This window comes from Artemia sp. Qi Xiang Cuo, chromosome 8 (assembly GCF_049724085.1).
Source record: "Artemia sp. Qi Xiang Cuo chromosome 8, ASM4972408v1, whole genome shotgun sequence".
NCBI classification, from domain to species: domain Eukaryota; kingdom Metazoa; phylum Arthropoda; class Branchiopoda; order Anostraca; family Artemiidae; genus Artemia; species Artemia sp. Qi Xiang Cuo.
Window position 1 is genome coordinate 51629560 of NC_142801.1, and position 20150 is coordinate 51649709.

Consider the following 20150-nt stretch of genomic DNA (forward strand, 5'->3'; position numbering starts at 1 on the left):
TCTTCATTTCAGTCTAATTGCGTAGGTACTAAAGGAACATTGAACATTTTTTCTGATTTTGTGTGTTTTCGCAAGAAAATAGCTTGTCTTTAGCAAACTTAGCCATAAATAGTTGAAACTCTGCATAAATATCTTAAATTTTAGACTAGTTGTTTATGTAATAAAGGAACATTGAAATTTTTTTCTGATTTTGTGTGTTTTCGCAAGAAAATAGCTTGTCTTTAGCAAACTTAGCCATAGCTAGTTGAAACTCTGCATAAATATCTTCATTTTTAGTCTAATTGTGTAGGTACTAGAGGAACATTGAACATTTTACTTCTGATTTTGCGTGTTTTCGCAAGAAAATAGCTTTTCTTTAGCAAACTTAGCCATAGCTAGTTGAAACTCTGCATAAATATCTTCATTTTTAGTCTAATTGTGTAGGTACTAGAGGAACATTGAACATCTTACTTCTGATTTTGTGTGTTTTTGTAAGAAAATAGATTGTCTTTAGCAAACTTAGCCATAGCTAGTTGAAACTCTGCATAAATATCTTCATTTTTAGTCTAATTGTGTAGGTACTAAAGCAATATTGAACATTTTTTTGATTTTGTGTGTTTTCGCACGAAAATAGCTTGTCTTTAGCAAACTTAGCCATAGCTAGTTGAAACTCTGCATAAATATCTTCATTTTTAGTCTAATTGCGTAGGTAATAAAGGAAAATTTAACATTTTTCTTATTTTGTGGATTTTCACTAGAAAATAGTAAGTCCTTAGCACAGTTAGGCATAGCTGGTTGAAACTCTGCAGAAAATTCTTAATTTTTAGTCTAATTGTATAGGTACTCATGGACCATTGATAATGTTTTCTGATTTTTAGTGTTTTAGCAAGAAAATAGCTTGTCTTTAGCAAACTTAGCCATAGCTAGTTGAAACTCTGTATAAATATCTTCATTTTTAGTCTAATTGAGTAGGTACTAAAGGAACATTGATCATTTTACTTCTGATTTTGTGGGTTTTCGCAAGAAAATAGCTTGTCTTTAGCAAACTTAGCCATAGCTAGTTGAAACTCTGCATAAATATCTTCATTTTTAGTCTAATTGTGTAGGTACTAAAGGAACATTGAACATTTTTTCTGATATTGCGTGTTTTCTCAAGAAAATAGCTTGTCTTTAGCAAACTTAGCCCTCGCTAGTTGAAACTCTGCATAAATACCTTCATTTTTAGTCTAATTGCGTAGGTACTAGAGGAACATTGATCATTTTACTTCTGATTTTGTGTGTTTTCACAAGAAAATAGCTTGTCTTTAGCAAACTTAGCCATAGATAGGAGAACTTGAACATTTTGCACTTCTTCGAGAAAACTCTGAATTAAAGTGGAGTTCCTTATCTTCATGTTGAATATTCACAATAAATGTATAACTTTTTCTATCTTCTATGAAAAATTTGGAAAAGAACTTAAATTCTTATATTTATTTGCGAAAAATCAGAAACAAATTTAAGAAAAATTATAAATAAAGAGAAACTTTTTATCTTCCGTGAAAAGATTTACAATTATGGTCTTAATGTTTTCATATTTCACCGAAAAATTAGAATTGAAATTTAAATTTCTTTATGTCTTTGTGAAATAAATAACTGAAGTGGAAGATTTTTGTTTTCTCTGGAGAAATTAGAATTGAAGTGTGTTCTTTTGTAAAATTCAGTAAAGAACATGAACTTTTCTTCACTTCGTTGAGAAAATTTTAAATTGAACTAGAACTTTTTATCTTCCGTGAAAATATTCACAAGTATGGTATTACTTTTTCTATCTCCCACAGAAAAATTAGAATTGAAGTTTAAATTTCTTTATGTCTTTGTGAAATAATGAACTGAAGTGGAAAATTTTTGTTTTCTCTGGAGAAATTAGAATTGAAGTGTGTTCTTTAGTAAAATTCAGAAGAGAACTTGAACTTTTCTATCTTCTATGAAAAATTTGGAATAGTATTTTAAATTTTTCATCTCTTCGAGAAAAATCTGAAGTGAAGTGGAAAATTTTTATTTTATTTTGGGAAAATAGAATTGATCAATAACTTATTTCATTTTCAATGAGAAAATTCAGAATCGAAGTTGAACTTTTCTTCTTCCGAGAAAATATATTGAACAGAACTTTAAATTTTTTCATCTCTTTGAGAAAGGTCGGAACTGAATTTAAGAAAATTTAGAATTAAAGTGAAACTTTTTATCATCATAGAACAGAACTTTAAATTTTTCATCTCTTTGCAAAAAATCGGGAAGTGAACTTAAGAAAATTAGAATTAAATTGAAACTTTTTATCTTCACTGGAAAATAATCACAATTGTAGTATAACTTTTCCTATCTTCTAGAGAAAAATTTAGAAATGAACTTTAAATTTTTCATCTCTTTGAGAAAAATCAGAACTGAATTTAAAAAAAATTAGAAATAAAGTGAAACTTTTGATCTTCATGGAAAACAATCATTGTCATAGTATTACTTTTTCTATCTTCCATCTAAAAATTTAGAATAGAACTTTAAATTTCTTTATTTCATTGGGGAACTTAAAACTGAAGTGGAAGATTTTTATTTTTTCTGGAGAAATTAGAATTGAAGTGTGTTCTTTGGTAAAGTTCAGAAGAGAACTTAAACTTTTCTTCACTTCGTTGAGAAAATTTTAAATTGAACTAGAACTTTTTATCTTCCGTGAAAATATTCACAAGTATGATATTACTTTTTCTATCTTCCACCGAAAAATTTAGAATTGAACTTTAAATTTCTTTATGTCTTTTGTGAAATAATGAACTGAAGCGGAAGATTTTTATTTTCTCTGGAGAAATTAGAAATGAATTGTGTTCTTTAGTAAAATTCAGAAGAGAACTTGAACTTTTCTTCACTTTGTTGAGAAAATTTTAAGTTGAACTAGAACTTTTTATCTTCCGGGAAAATATTCACAAGTATGGTATTACTTTTTCTATCTTCCACCAAAAAAATTTAGAATTTAACTTTAAATTTCATTATGTTTTTGTGAAATAAAGAACTTAAGCGGGAGATTTTAATATTCTCTGTAGAAATTAGAATTGAATTGTGTTATTTTGTAAAATTCAGTAAAGAACATGAACTTTTCTTTACTTTATTGAGAAAATTTAAAATTGAATAAGAACTTTTTATCTTCCGTGAAAATAATCACAAGTATGGTATTAATTTTTCTATCTCCAACCGAAAAATTTAGAATTGAACTTTAAATTTCTGTATGTCTTTGTGAAATAAAGAACTGAAGTGGAAGATTTTTGTTTTCTCTGGAGAAATTAGAATTGAAGTGTGTTCTTTGGTAAAGTTCAGAAGAGAACTTGAACTTTACTTAACTTCGTTGAGAAAATTTTAAATTGAACTAGAAATTTTTATCTTCCGTGAAATTATTCACAAGTATGGTATTACTTTTTTTATCTTCCATCGAAAAATTAGAATTGAACTTTAAATTTCTTTATGTCTTTGTGAAATAAAGAACTGATGTGAAAGATTTTTGTTTTCTCTGGAGAAATTAGAATTGAAGTGTGTTCTTTGGTAAAGTTCAGATGAGAACTTGAACTTTTCTTCACTTCGTTGAGAAAATTTTAAATTGAACTAGAACTTTGGGGGCGCCGGTGGCTCTTTGGGAGCCCGGGGGGGGGGGACCTTTGAGGACCGGGGGGGGGGGCGGGTGGGCCACCGGGGGCCCCTGGGGGAGGAGGGGGGACACTTGCGGACCGCTTGGTCCTTTGGGAGCCGATTGGCCCTTTGGGGGGCCGGGGGAGGGCCTTTGGGGTCCGGGGGGACAGTTGGGGGCCCGGGAGGACATTTGGGGACCGGTGTAGGGCCTTTGGGACCCCGTTGGTCCTTTGGGAGCTCGATGGGCCTTTGGGGGGCCCGGGGGTGCCCTTTGGGGATCCGGGGGCCCTTTGAGGACCGGGGGAGGGCCTTTGGGGCACAGGGGGGCATTTGGGAGTCTGGGGGACACTTGAGGACCGATTGGTCCTTTGGGAGCCGGTTGACCCTTTGGGGGGCCGGGGGAGGGCCTTTGGGGTTCGGGGGGACAGTTGGGGGCCTGGAGGACATTTGGGGACCGGTGTAGGGCCTTTGGGACCCCGTTGGTCCTTTGGGAGCGCGATGGACCTTTGGGGGGCCCGGGGTGCCCTTTGGGGATCCGGGGGCCCTTTGAGGACCAGAGGAGGGCCTTTGAGGGTCTGAGGAGGGCGTTTGGGGGGGCTGGGGCTCTATGGGAGCTTGGGGGTGCCTTTGAGTACCGGGGGCTTCCTTCGGGGTTGGGTTGGGGATCAGAACCCTTTGGGGTTGGGGTAGAGGACCTCACAACACTGTTCAAATGGAACTTGTGTATTATAACGACCACAGAGTTTTACCCTCAAATTCTCTTCTAAAACCTTTCCTAAAATCTTCTTTCAAAATGTCTCTAACTGTTTCGCCGAAATAATCCCATAAAATATCTAAAACTGTTTCGCCGAAATAATCCCTAAACGTAATTTCAGCGTGTTCCTTTTGTTTGTCATCTCTGCGCTAACGCATTTCAAATTTCTAGGAAACCCTTTCCTACGTTAATCTCTTCATCTCATAAATTTTCCTAGCTAAACTATTAGGGTTTCGTTAGAATATCAATTTATCTCTTCGACTTAAAGCTCCGTGAAGCCGTATTTAAAAATAGAATTTCTATCTCTTTAGACTCCCGCATAATTCCAAGATAACAAGTGATGTCAATTATAATTCCTGACACTAAAGATCAATGAAGCCCTATTTAAAAATAGAATATTAATTTTTCTCTCTGACCTAAAGAACGTTTATCCATCAGACCTAAGATTAAAGAAGCCTTAATGTTTCTTAATTCTCCCCTTCGTCAATTATAATTCCTGACACTAAAGATCAATGAAGCCCTATTTAAAAATAGAATATTAATTTTTCTCTCTGACCTAAAGAACGTTTATCCCTCAGACCTAAGATTAAAGAAGCCTTAATGTTTCTTAATTCTCCCCTTCGTGAATCAATAATTTCCCCTAGCGATTATGTAAATCAATTTCTCAGGTTAAGCTAACCAAACAACAATGAAGCTATGTTTGTTTCTTAATTCCCCCCTTCGTGAATCAATAATTTCCCCTAGCGATTATGTAAATCCAAGGAAATTCACTTCCACTTCGAGTCCTAGATCAATAACATTGTTCCCGTTAGAATTCAATGCGCATGTGCAACCTTCGCCCCCGAGTTATTACACATAGAAACAACAAATAAATCAATCTTGGAAAAAGAGGTCATTGAGCGATTACGTAATCATTCTCCCTAAAGACTCTATGACCATATTGTTTCATAATTCCCCACGCTCGTGAATCAATAATTCCCCCATCGATTATGTAAATCACCCCTCATGCCATTCGCACGTGGCCAAACAACAACAGATCGATTGACCTTGTATTATTATCATCAACTCCACTATCAACTTCTAATAGGGTAAACATTCCTCTCGTCATCATCAACACACACACACAAATATATATCCAACTGAGTAAAGTCAAAACTGTTCTTCTTCTCACTCCTTTGAATTCTATTCACAGACTAATAAAACTATAGCAAAAAAAAACCTTTACTTATATTCCTTCCGCCGCTAATATGTAACCAGCCCTCTGATTGGCTGAGAAGGGGAATGTAACCGACTCGCTGATTGGCTGAGAAGGAAACATGCGATGTAACTGTTTCCTGGAAAATCATATCAAATAAATCAACCAACACACATAACCATCCATGAAAACAGACATAAATGTGACGAAATTCCTGTTTTTTCATTCTCACTTACAAAAACCATAAAAACAGACATACTAATAAAACTCTAGCAAAAATCCTTTCTTTATAATCACCCCGCCGCTAATATGTAAGCAGGCCTCTGATTGGCTGAGAAGGATGATGTATCCGACTCTCTGATTGGCTGAGAAGGAAACACGTGATCTAACTGTTTCCTATTCCAGGACACCTTGACAGTCACCCCTAGCATGCTCTTGTCCAAAAAAAACAATAATAAATAAATCCCTCAGAACTAAAGATTAAAGAAGCCATGTTTGTTTCAGAATTCCCCCCTTCGTGAATCAATAATTCCACCTAGCAATTATGTAAATCAAGTTCACAGGTTAAGCTAACCAAACAACAATGAAGCCATGTTTGTTTCTTAATTCCCCCCATCGTGAATCAATAATTTCCCCTAGCGATTACGTAAATCCACGGAAATTCACTTCCCCCTCGAGTCCTAGATCAATAACATTGTTCCCGATAGAATTCAATGCGCATGTGCAACCTTCGTCCCCGAGCTATTACACATAGAAACAACAAATAAATCGACCTTGGAAAAAGAGGTCATTGACCCCATTACGCAATCTGTCTCCCTAGGGAGGCTATGCCCATATTTGGTGTACTGACAGTATTCTATGCCCATATATGGTGTGGGGTCACGAGCTCATGATAGGGTTCTACTAATATCCGCACTCCTGATCAAAAAGGGTCTGAGACAAAGTGTATGCTCTGTTAACCAAAGGGGCTAGAGATAGAATGACGTATCGTTGACCGACGAAGATCAAATATAAAGCTTACACACTGTTTGCAAAAGAGAGTCAGAGACAGAGCGTAAGCACCGTTGGCCGAAGGAGGCTGGAGGCAGAGCCTACGCACTGTTTGCCAAAAGGGTTGGACGCAAATCTTACGTAGCCTACCACTGACTAAAAGGGAATTGGAGATGGGGCATCTACTCTCTAATCCGAAATAGTCAACAGAAAGAACGTCCGCACTGTTGACTATAGTGGGCTTGATGTAACGTTTAGCAGTTAATTTCTGGAAAGAAATAACCAAGGAGACACGTCCGTGTTTACTAAGTCAGCGCTATTAAATTCAATACGATGGATTTATGAAGCCTCTGTGTTATTTGGGCTATTTGCATAATTTGGGGCTTTTCACTAACAACATCATGCATTATATTACCTCAATAGGCATACGTTGGACCTTTTACCGTTCTGATTAAAGTAGCTGTGTCAAATTTTTTATTCGATACCAGGTGGGACGTCCGAGGAAACACGGGCCGCTGAAGGCAAGTTTGGTTGTACTCAGATCGTTTCAGCCTCGAAAAGTTCATTCTTACTTTTCTGTGAAAAACCTTCCTGGAAACAATTGTTATTTTTTTTTTTTAATTGACATACTTTATTGTTAATTATAGGAATACTCTTAAGCTTTTCTGTTTATGAGCTGAAATTTTAGATTTTTATTTAAATGCTAAGTGAATTCTGAATTTTAGATCAAAATTTTTGACCAGCTGTAGCTTGTGCAATTTTTTTAGGTAATTGTTTGAATACAATTAGATGGAAAGCGATATTCTCAATCACACGGACTGAAAACCTTTGCAGTGGCGCCAATTCACGAACATGTAGGGGGGGGGCAAGGATTTTTTTTCGATTTTTTTTTTTAAATTAAGATGCAAAAAAAAGAACAACATTTAGCAAACATACCTAAAACAGGGGGTAGCGGCGAGGTCGCTGCTTGGCAAAATCGTTGACTAATCTATCCAAATCCAGTTTCTTTACCTCCTCTTTTTCAACGGCCATTATCATGAGATCACTGAGTCTGTCGTTTCCCATCGTCGATCGCAGATAGTCTTTCACACGTCCTAATGCCGAGAAGAATCGTTCATTACTGGCAGTGGTCGCAGGCAAAGTAGTAACTAGCTTCATCAGTTTTAGCACTGCAGAATAGGCAACTGGGAGGTCGGATAAGATTTCGATAGCTCGAAGAAGATCCATTTTTGAAATATCACTTTTTGACAGATGCAGCTTTGCAAGAGAAAGCTGGGATTCTATGGCATGGTCGTCGACACCGAGAATCTCTTGATAATGACACATAACTCTTTCCACTTTCGAAAGTTCGAGAAAATTGGAACTTGAGTGGTCGAAGGCAGATAAAGCGTTGAGCAGAGGCATATTCTGCATGAAACATTGGTCCATCTCACTCGTGAAACGATCTATTACCTCAAAGTACAGAAGTTTACCGCAGTCTGATTCAACTGGCTGACTGATATTGCGTTTACCGGTTGTTGAGTTTGAAAGAAAGTCTTTGAGACGAATGGAAATGGCTTGACTTCTCTTGCTTCGAGCAATGGTTTTAGATTGTGGAGATTTTGATTCCTGGATATCATTTAAAGCCAATAATTCAGATATTTTTTTGCTTAAATTGTTCCATTAGTTATCATTTCTTAGCTTTTGGAGTGTCTCATATGTACCAGAAATCAGTGAAAGTGCCTTATAAATCAACAAACTTCCGGATTGAAGTTGCTCTGATAAACAATTTACAATGACTAATACGTTTTCCATTATGTGTAAAGTTGAAACAAAAGAGGCAGAGTTGATTTTGTCCAGTAGTCCTTCTGCTTCACACTCTGCCTCGCCGTTGGAACTATCAGAGACTGCGGCAAGCACAGCAACAATACAATAAAATCTGGCCTTCACCTTCGAAATAGAGCGGACTGCGTAAAACCAGCGAGTCTGGATGGTCCTCTCTAGCTCCAAGACTTTTTGCCCGCTAATACGCTCGGATTCCACAAATAGCTCGTGACGAGTATTGCTGCATGATATAAATGCGTAAAGTCTTTGCACCACAGAGAAAAATTCAGAAAGTTCGCTGATATTTTTTAGGCAGTCAGTAAAAACCAAGTTTAATCCGTGGGCGTGACAGTGTACATAAACTGCATGAGGCCCCTTCTCCCTAAACTTTGCTTGAACTCCGTTAAATTCCCCACTCATAACGGATGCGCTATCATAACATTGGGCAATACACAGCATCGAATCTACACCAAGCATTTCTATAGTTTCACAAATCGAGGTGGATAAGCTCTCGGCGTCTAATTTGTGCATGTGATAGCAGCCGATTGGTCGCTCCACTACTTTTCCATTTGATATGTACCTGAGTAGGATCGCTAATTATTCTTTTCTAGAAACGTCTTTTGTCTCGTCGACAAGAATAGCAAAGTAATTAGCTGATTTTACTTCTGAAATAATATCTTGGCGCAAGGCATTTCCTATCAGTGACCCCCTCGGACCATTCCCTATCAGTGACCAGCACGGGAGGGGGCCTTGTAGCCCTCCAATGTTTTGGTCCCTTACAAAGGGCACTAGAACTTTAAAATCCGTTTGAATGAGCCTGCTTTCGATATTCTAGGGCCATTGGGTCGATACGATTACCCCTTGTGAAAAGAAAAGAAAAGAAAAACAAATAAACATGTATCCGTGATCTTTCTTCTGCAAAAAAACCATAAAATTCACGTTTTTGAAGATAGGAGCTTGAAACCTCTACTATAAGGTTCTCTGATACGCTGAATCTGATGGTTTCATTTTCATTAAGAGTCATTGACTTTTAGGGGGCGTTTCCCCTTTTTATCAAAAATCACTCACATTTTCTCAGGCTCGTAGCCCTTGATGGGTGAGACTAAAGTCAATGAAACTTATTTATTTGAAATCGGCAACATAAGCTGATTATTTTGATATATCTATTGGCATCAAAATTCTGCTTTTTAGAGTTTCGGTTACTATTGAGCTGGGTCGTTCCTTACTTACAGTTTGTTACCACGGACTGTTTCATTAATTATTCTTTTCTTACGTTCTGTTGTCGGAACTGTTTTCATGTTTAAATAAAAGCACGCAAAAGATTTTTTTTTGGTAAATAGCATAGGTCTAACTAATCCTTCAAAAATGATATATTTTATGTTTTCTAAAAAATAGGACATTTCTTTAGTATTTTTTTCTATTTCAGCTACGGAAATACTTAAAACATGCCTAACAATTAAAATTACATGTTACAATACTGGTTAACAGTTGTTTCCATTATATCCTCCAACTAAATATTTTGGATTTCTCTTAAAAGTAAGGGAGACCAAGGGCCCTTTTTGGTGGTCTTGTGACACACGCCAGACTTATGAGCCTTATACTTATACAATTTTAAGTTTACAAATTTTGTACGAAACTAAAATTTGCTTCTTCTGGCAAAATCAGGGCTATACGCGTGGTTTATGAAAGAACGTTTTATCCTCCTGATATTGATTTGCAACCTAAAGTAACAATTGGGAAATGCTTCTGATTAAAAAAAGAAAGAAACAAAAAAGTTAAACATACCATTTCAATTTCTGGGCTGGGAAATCATTCAAAAATAATATATATGTTGTCTTCTTAAAATAGGGATTATTTTTCATTCAGTGTCCTAATGGAATTAGACTTTAATTAGTTTCAGATGCCTAAGTTTGAACATACTAATTTGAGGTTAAACGACCTACGCAAACCTACTAGAAGCACATGCTGTTTCTGAAACATCTCAATTAGCTACTGTCTGTGCCAAGCCATAGACACACCTTTTAATAAAATTATGTTTTATAAATTACAAATAGCTTTCATTGGTTTAGCGTCGCACTTGTACTACTAAAGAGGAAAATTCAAATGACAAGAACAAAAGTGCAGCCAAGGTTTTCAACGCCCGGGGATAATGTTAGCTCCACCCCCCCCCCCTTCCAGGATCACTTGTATTTTTTCAAAGTATTGAGAAAACGAAAAAAACTCAGTTTGGCATTCCTTAGAGGTGGTACTCAGGAGTACCCTTAGCCCCCCTGCCTCTTTAGCTATGCCACTGGACAAGGAATCGATTTGAATAGCCTATATCAATGCTAATTTGACCCTGACTCTTTTCTACTGATACTATTTTTCGATTCTTTTTCCAGATTTGTCATGCAGATAGGAAACAGCTATTGCAAGCTGCCTTATTTTCAAGTTTCAAAATATAAGCCTTAAATCTTTACTCTAGTAATCTTTGTTCTTGTCAATTATAAATTTTTACTCTTGAAAGTTTACAATGTTCAATTCAACAAATTAACAACGGGATACACTATTGGTCCTGTTATTGTGCGTAATTTTGATTTTATCTACTAGTGTGACCATAATGTCGCTCAGGACTTACAAGAACTTACATGACGATGAAGACTGTCGGTCAAAGCTCACTTGACGTTTTGGTGGTGTTTGACATAAGGGACTTTGACTGCTAGGAATCATTCGGGCAGGACTGACTGTTATTGCTTCATTTGCGCGCACGGTGTATCCTGAAAAAATATATGCCTACTGTAATAGGAAATCTCTAATCCTAATTTCGTTCTATCTGAGATATGGAGGCAGCTGAAAGACAATGGGCCATCTTTCGTAAAGGTGAACAACCATTAGTACTCATGAAACAGGAGGAACTTCTTTGGATTTGGATACACTGCACTCATACGCCCCTTAAAAATAATCTTAACTATTTTCTCCCTTCACAGAATAGGCACAAGCTGCAATGCATCAAAATATCATAACTAGCCATTAATGTACAACCCATTAAGGGTTGTCGATCCATTTATAAATCAAATACGGATAAGACAGGATATCTCTCCCGTCAAAAATACGGATACGAAGACATACGGATATCTCTCCTGTCAAAAATGTTCCCTCTAATAATTATTAATTTAAAAAAATCAAATTTTCCCGAGGGAAGTAAAGAGCGAAGTTGAAACTTAAAACGGACAAAAATTGTTACTTCACAGCCTATCTAACATATATCAATAAAACTAGTACAAATAAATCAACTAATTATGTTTCCCTAGGTTTCTAGGATTATAGAAAACTAGCACTTTACTGAAAACACAAAAGTCAAGTGTAAAAAACAGGAATATTGATTTGGGAGTCAAATTGAGTATGTAGCCTGACCCCAATAAACTATCCTTTAAAGTTTTTTATAATCTTACACCAGTTGTGACATCAGTAACTTTCAGTATACAGAAATATTGGTTGATTTATCAGGTAGCATATTGATCTCGCCAGCTATAATTCCAATAGTGAGCAATATAGCCTATAATCTCAACTTGTAAGAAATATGCTTAAGTTTTATTTGAAATGAAGATCAAATAAGATATAATATGAACTCTGGAAATCCGGTTATTTCTCTCTATACAAATTGAATTTCAAGCTATGATACAAATTCTAAAGCCAGTCTACAGTCCGAATACTTTCAAGATGGCTTTACTTTGAAGTTGTCTACAAACTAATCATGACATGTTGTTTTCAGAACCAAAACGAGAGCCAGTCATTGAACTGAGCCATTGTGCATAAGTGATACCAAATTAAACGAAGAAAAATTAAAGAAACAATACCAAAAGACTTTATATTTTATTCCGTAAAAAGTGTCCTTAATTGGCTTGCTTTTACTGTACCAAAACTTCTATATTATTTTGTGTTTTCAGTAAAGCGCTAGTTTTCTATAATCCTAGAAAAAAAGGGAAACATAATTAGTTGGTTTATTTGCACTAGTTTTATTGATATATGTTTGATAGGCTGTGAAGTAATTATTTTTGTCCGTTTTAAGTTTTAACTTCGCTCTTTACTTCCCTCGGAAAACTTTGACTTTTTTGTCAAATTAATCTTTATTCGTTTTTGATTAAAACTCAATGTAGAAACAACGCTGCCATGATCTTTTTTATTTATACGGAATAATGTATGTTGGTTTTAATTTTAGTGCCACTCCTTAGCTTCACTTGAAAACTTATTTTTTTATATAATTTCTGATTATCACTGATCTAGGGGAGATTGAGGGACGTCCCTTCTCCTCAATTAAATAAAAAAAAACAGGTTTTTTTAACTGAAAATAAGGAACGACGTTAAAACTTAAAACGAACAGAAATTATTCCATATATGAAAGGGCTGTCCTCTCCTCAACGCCTCGCTCTATACGCTACAGTTAGACTCTGTCTCACAACTTTATTTTTTAAAACAATAAAAAACTTACAGCACTAAAAGTATCGTTTTTAGTGCTTTATGGCACTTATGGATAGTAAAATTCATAAAAAAGCACGTAGATATAAGTAACAGGTTTAAAATAAGCCTTCCCGGGATATGGTTTAAAAAATGAGTGCATCACATTTGCAAAAATAGTGAATTATCTGAAAAGTAATCATAAGAAGGGACAAACCATGATTGAAAAAAAATCCAAGCAAGTATTGAACGCATGATAATCAAATTTGAAGTCCAGCGCTGTAATAACAGAACCACGCTTCTAATAATCTAACTTAATATATTGGTGTTTGTAGGACTTTAATTGCGTAGCTTATTAAGGGGGCCTGGAGGAGGAATATGTGGAAGGTGTTCTTGCAAACGTCCAGTTAAGGGTCTTGGACCATAATTATTACAATGATACCGTTTTTTACTTAAAAGATTTTCAACTTAAGAAGTGGAACCAAAAGTGTTGTTTCCAGTGCTATATCTCACTTACGAATGGTAGAATTGATGAAAAGCCTGTAGATGTGAGTAAAAGTTTTCAAGTGAGATATTAAACATGACTCTAAAAAGTTCTGGTAGCCCACTAACCCCAGCTTTTCCGTTTGAGACATGGCACCGAAAGTGCCGTTTTTAATGCCATTTGAAACTTGCAAATGATTGAATTTGTAAGAAGAACGTAGGTATGAGGAATATTTTTTTTTTTTTATAATGAGTTATCAAAAATCTATCTACGATGTTTTGGTAGACCGCTAGCCCCACGCCTTGAGAAATGGTATACAAAGTGCTTTTTTTTGTGTCATATGGCACTTGCAGATGGCGGTAATTTATACAAACCACTTACACATGAGAAACAGCACTTGAATGAGCTCTTAACTATCTCTCTATGATGTTCTAGCAACCCGCTAGGCCTGGAATAAAGAAGAAAAAGAAGACTGTTTTAACGTGTTTTTTTTTTAACTTTTAGTTACTACATGGGCTGTGGTTCGCTCTTTACTAGGTTGCAGCTAATGCTTCAATCATGAGAAAGAGTTCATTGCAAATTCTCCCCAGAAACTAGCTAACATTGACATGTGTGAAATCTAATAAATGGTAGAATTTGTAAAGACCAAGTAAAAATAAGCAATAGCTTTTAATTGAACCATTAAACATGTGTCTACTATGGTGTGGTAGCCTGCTAACGTTGCAGTAGCTTACTGGTAAGCAGACGATTTATGAACCTTATTAAGGGGGCTGGAAGGGGGAGTGTATGGGAAGGGTTCTTGTAAACCTCCAGCTAAAGGTTCTGGAACAAAACTATTACTACAGTACTTGTTTTGTACTTCAGAGCCTTTTTACTTAAGAACTGGCACTAAAAGTGTTGTTTTCAGTGCTATATCGCACTTACAAAGCGTAGAATCAATAAAAAGCACGTAGATATGAGCAATAGCTTTCAAATGAGCCATTAACATAACTCTTTAAAGTTCTACTAGCCCAATAGCCCCAGCTTTTCCACTTGAGACATGGCACCAAGGTGTCGTTCTTAGTACCATTTGGAACTTGCAGATGGTGGAATTTATAGAAAGAACGTGTATATGAGCAATGTCTTTTTTATGATCTATAAAAAATCTGTCTACGATATTCTGGTAGCCTGCTAGCGCCACCTTGAGAAATGGCACAAAAAGTGTAATTTTAGTACCATATGGCACTTGCAGATGGCGGAATTTATAAGAAGCACGTAGATATAAGAAATAGCTTTTGAATGAGCCATTAAGCATCTCTCTATGATGTTCCGGTAACCCGCTTGGCCTACTGAAAAAAAAGGGAGACAGATCAGTGCTACCAATGCAACTAAGTGATTTTCCTTGTTGTTCAATGAGGGAGACTGTAATTTCCTTAAACAAGGTCTCCGCCCATGCTGAATGAAATGGTACACTTTTCATTTTGATCTGACGTCATTTCCGAGGGTTTCAGGCTTTTTTTTAGAAATCACCATAAATTTCTTTTCGCAATAAACTTTTACTTTTACGACGAACCGAAATAATAGTTATAATTCCTGAGTCAGTGTCAGATAGCATTTTTTTTCACTAGGCAGTTTTTTTTTCAAAACGCGGTTCTTAACTAATGGTTACTATGGGCTGTTGTTCGCTCTTCACTAGGTTGCAGCTACCGCTGCAAAGCTGCAACCATGATTGGCCGCCCGCTATTATTGTCGGACGGCCTTTATATTTTCATGGACAGAGGGTTTTTTCTTGTTTGCCAAGCAGGATTCATTTAGTCGCCATTGGATATTCGGTGCATTTAACTCCATGCACTTCAATTAACCAAATATCTAGGTTATAAGCTTACCTAGCTTACCATCTCTTATAAGCTTACCATCTCTTATAAGCTTAGCTAATATTCATGAGCCCCATTTGTATTTAATTTAACAGTTGTCGACTAAGTGTCCATTAATTTGCTATGAAAGCTTAGAATTAACAAAATAACTTAATTGCACCTACGGTCCATATATCGAATCGGTTTTTAAAGCAAATAGAAAAAAAATACTTCACTTAATATTTTACCTACATTGTATTTTGCCCACAATCTGAGTTGCCGATGATCTTTCTTTATTTTAAATTTTCACTTCGAAGCAGTGCTTGCACTTCTCTGATGTGGGAATGATGTTAGCTCATTGAGTTAATATCTTAAGTGGGTTGTATCAAACAGTTCGTGGTAAAAAACTGTAAGTAAGGAGCGACCCGGCTCAATAGAAACTGAAACTATAAAACACAGAATTTTGATATCAATAGATACATCAAAAGAATTGGATTTTTATGCTGATTTTAAATATATAATTTACATCAAGTTCAGTTTTACCCATCAAGAGTTACGAGCCTGATAAAATTTTCATGATTTTCAAAAAAGGGGGAAACATCCCCTAAAAGTCATAGAATCTTAATGAAAACCACACCATCCGATTCAGCGTATCACAGAACCCTGCTGTTCAGGTTTCAAGCTCCTATCTGCAAAAATGTGTAATTTTGTATTTTTGGCCAGAAGAAGAATCGCGGATGCGTGTTAATTTGTTGTCGTTTTTTTCAGGGTGATAGAATTGACCCAGTGGTCCTTGAATTTGGCAACAGGGCTCATTCTAATGGAAATTAAAAGTTCTAATGCCTTTTTTAAGTGACCAAAAATATTGGAGGGCAACTAAGACCCCTCCCACACTCATTTCTTCCCAGAGTCACCGGATAAGCATTTTGAGATAGCCATTTTGTTCAGCATAGTAAAAAAAATTAATAGCTATGTCTTTGAGGACGACTTAATCTCCAACAATCCCCAGGGGAAGGACTGCAAATTATGAACTTTGCCCATTGTTTACATATACCATTGATTATTAGGAAGTTTAAATTTTTAGGGGGATTTTATCTCGTGGGGAGGGGAGGGGGTTTCTTGGAGGATCTTTCCACTGAGGAATCTTTCATGGGGGAAGAGAATTTTCCATGAAAGGGGGCGTCGGTTTTCCCAGCCTTATTTAAAAAACGATCAGAAAATAAATTTAAAAAAAAACAAGTTTTTTCAACTGAAAGTAACGAGAAACATTAAAACCTAAAACGAACAGAAATTATTACGTATATGAGGGGGTTCGCTCTCTCAGCAATACCTCACTCTTTACGCTAAAGTATTTTTTAGTACTTTAAATAGAGCTATTTATCCTAATTAAACGGCCTTTGTGATTCAGGGGTCATTCTCAAAGAAATCGAACAAAATTCAAACTTTTAAGGAGTGAAAATCAAAGGCTCACGTAAAAGTATCAGTTACGATTTACCTTTAGACCTAACGCGTCGTCGTAAAGAACTTTTCGCGTACGGATATAGCCTACGCACTTCTGCTACTCCGTCAGTGAAATTGGCTCAAACCAGAGCTATTTCAAAAGGGATTAACATTTGGCTTGAAGCTAAGAAAATTTCGAAAGCGAAAACTGGACGCGTGTTGAGAATACCTGATTAGATCCGTTTAAAATCTCGGTTTAACCCGTTCGGTCTAACGCGTTCGTCCCTTCACTTGTCAATGAAAATTGATCTTTGTTGTTTAGGTTAGTACACTGGACATGAAATCCGGAAAACATGGTTCGCTTCGTGGTGTCGCTGGTTTTTCCTTATATTATCTCGTCTGGTCCCTTCCTTTTGGTGTATTTACTGTTATATTTATTATAATGTAATTATGCTCCTGCGGGTGGGTGTGTTGATCTTCAAATTATTCCATCGATGAACCCTTATCCTTATTTTATTTGTCTCTTATTTTTACCTTATCTTTCCTTACTTTTTTCAAGTATTCTTATCTCTATTATATTACTTTTTTCCTTTTTTCCTCTCCACTATTCATTATTTCAGATTCAGTTATTTTGGCTTTTATTTTTGTTTTTCAATTTCGTGTGTGAGCAACAACGAGTTGGGCGTTACCTTTGTACGTATGCCATAGCTCTGCTGTGATGTTGAAAACCTTTCGTCTGGTGAGTTTAGTCACGGAGCGGATCTACCATCATCCACCTTAAGTAAAATAATAACTTCTTTTGGTGACCAGGGTGGTATCAACTCTTTGGGGTTCGTTGAGTTACAAAATAATCCTTTAGATACTAAAAGTATAATTCAGTTGGAAATAGAAATCAGAAGAATAATGATACTAATTTGGCTATTGAAAGTAAGTATGTTTCGCAATTAAATGGTTCTGCCTTCTCTAAACCAGATGGTATTTTCTTTATGCTTCATCTTAACATTCAGGAACTTTGCTCGTCTTTCGATGAACTGAAACGGATCTTCAGTGGTGGAACTCTTCATATTATTTGATTATGAGAAACTTTCCTGGATTCAAATATGGATATGCTTTTAGATATTCCAAGTAAAGGATGAAGAGGCTGAACTGGAAACAGGAAACAGCGAGGAAACAATGAGAGGTGGCATTGCTCTTTATATTGCCAATCGTCTTGCATACAATGTCCGAAGTGATCTGAGCAGAATTGAGGAAGGAATATTTGAATCCCTTTTTATTGAGCTTAAATCAGGGTGTAAGAATTTAGCTGTGGGTTTGATTTACGGGTCCCCTATTGGATCTGTTCCTTCGCTTATGACAGTTCTGGGAGAGATTTTGGACGTCAAAGTATCCCTGTGTACGTCAAAGTATCCTTATGGAGGATTTCAACCTCAACCTGCTGGGTCAAAATTCTGTTTCAGCTATAAATTTTTGTCGATGATGCTCTCCCTGGGAACTTTACCTTCAGTTTGTGTACCAAACCGAGTTACTGAGACGTATGCGTCTTTTATTTAGAATATTTTTTCCTCACTAGAAGTCTTAGATAATTCGGTGCTGGTTAGTATATTTCTGATCATTCTCCCGTTATTTCCAGATTTAAGAGTGCTGATCAAGCGCAGCATATAGCATCAACATCTAACCTACCATTTTCCCATTTTGGTGATACCAAGCTGAGTCTACTTAATTCTCGTCTGACTGATCAGCCATGGGATAGTTTAATTTATGAATCGGATTTTAACCGCTCTTTTGATTTCTTTTCTGATTTAGTGAAAGAAGGTATCCTAGAAGTTCTCCATCAGAATCCAGTGCCTCATAGTTCGAAAAGGATAGCACCGATGAACCCGTAAATGACTCCAGGTCTCCGTAAAAGCTGGAAAAGGAAAATTTATTTGTGGAAGCTTTACAAGGCTCCGTCATCTGCATTTCATCATCAACGGTTAAAGGCCTACAGGAGTATATTTACCTTTGTGTCCGAAGGCCAAGTCTCAGTATTATTATACGAAATTTTTTAGGGTGGAAGGATGTTAGGAAGACATGAAATATAACTAATTCGGTTCTTAGACCTACTCCCTTTCTGCCTTCAGTTCCAACAACGCTGATAGTCAATGGTAAAAGTGTCCAAGGAGAATAAGATGTTCAGCTAGTGCTTACCTCTTATTTTTCTAATATAGGGAAGACAACTGCTTCCTCTGCAAGCTCTGCAACTGCTCGTTGCGATTTTAGAGCCTATCTTGGACCCTCATGTTTAAAGTCAATGCTCTTCAACTCTGTTTCTGAGTTCGAGGTAGCTCGTATCGTGAATACTCTTAAAGGATCACCATCTTCAGGGTCATGCAGAATTCCTACAAGGGTTATCCGTGCTATTCTGCCATCTATTCTGTCACCATTGGCTAAGCTAGTCAATCTGTCCTTCGAGATAGGAATTTTCCCTGAATTTTCCCGAAATTTTCTCTCAAGCGAGCTAAGGTTATACTGTTGTGTAAAGATAGTTCTCGGAGTGATCCTGCTAATTATAGGCCAATTTCTCTCCTAGCTGTTCCCAGTAAAATTTTTGAGAAGGCTATGCTACCCAGGCTTCTTAGTTTTCTGCAAATCGCTCTAAAGAGCGTGCTTGCGTAGATCTCTTGAATTTCATTCATTCGGCAATAGATTCTGATCTTATCTCGGAAGCTTTATTTTTGGATGTTCGAAAAGCTTCTAGTTCTTTAACCCATTGGATTCTTCTTTGGAAACTATCGCATATTGGTATAAGGTCAAATGCTTTCTTTTGGTTTGAATCTTATCTTTTTGATAAGCTTATTTCAATTGATCTGTTTTTTTTCGGAGACCTTCTGAAGTAGAGTATGGCATCCCCCAGGGATCTGTTCTTGACCCCATTTTATTTATGATTTATATATATGATCTGATTTTGGCAGTAAAAAACACCAGGCCTCTAGCATGCTGCAAGCTGTGTCATCCTGATGTTTCTTTGTGTTCCAATACTACTCCTAATGAAGATTGCCTCATTGCTCTCGCTGATGATACAATTCTTGGGACCCCTGGGAAGACAGAATTTGATGTCAGGTCTAATCTTGTGGCAATATTCGAGAGATTAATTTCATGGTTTGATGTGAATGACTTGGCAAGTCACATTTTCTTATTTTTTCTCGAATTGGTCTAGCTTTTCCTCAGCCTACACACCTTCAGGCGTCACGAGGCTCTTTGTGTAGACCAGAGAATCGGGTTGTCCGGTTTCTTGGTATCCTGCTTGATGAAAACCTTTCGTTTAGACAAGAAAGGTTATAGCCATGATTAGGGTTAACGTTTGACGGAGTTTGGGTATCATTCAAAGATTCGGACATTTCCTGGATCTATACTGAAGCTTCTTTTTTTTCTGCCCTGTCCAGTCATATGTTTCGTATTACCCCATTGTATGGGACAATACGTCTACTTTTTCTTCTACACTGCGGTCACTTTCTGTCATTCATAATAAAGCGCGTCGTCTGGTTATGAACACCAACCGTTCATCACCAAAACCGCTCTTAAAACTGGAGTCTATTTACATTCTTTCTTAATTCAGCTTCATGG

General features: G+C 36.6%; 1 protein-coding gene across 1 annotated transcript in view; it reads right to left on the reverse strand.

Moving 5' to 3' along the window:
- The window catches only part of LOC148949539 (uncharacterized), a 66625-nt gene that overhangs the window by 5203 nt on the left and 41272 nt on the right, over nucleotides 1-20150 (reverse strand). The window contains exon 4 of the mRNA XM_089092721.1: nucleotides 10985-11113. Within this exon, the coding sequence (XP_088948847.1) occupies nucleotides 10985-11113 (129 nt within the window). The remainder of the gene's footprint in view (nucleotides 1-10984; nucleotides 11114-20150) is intronic.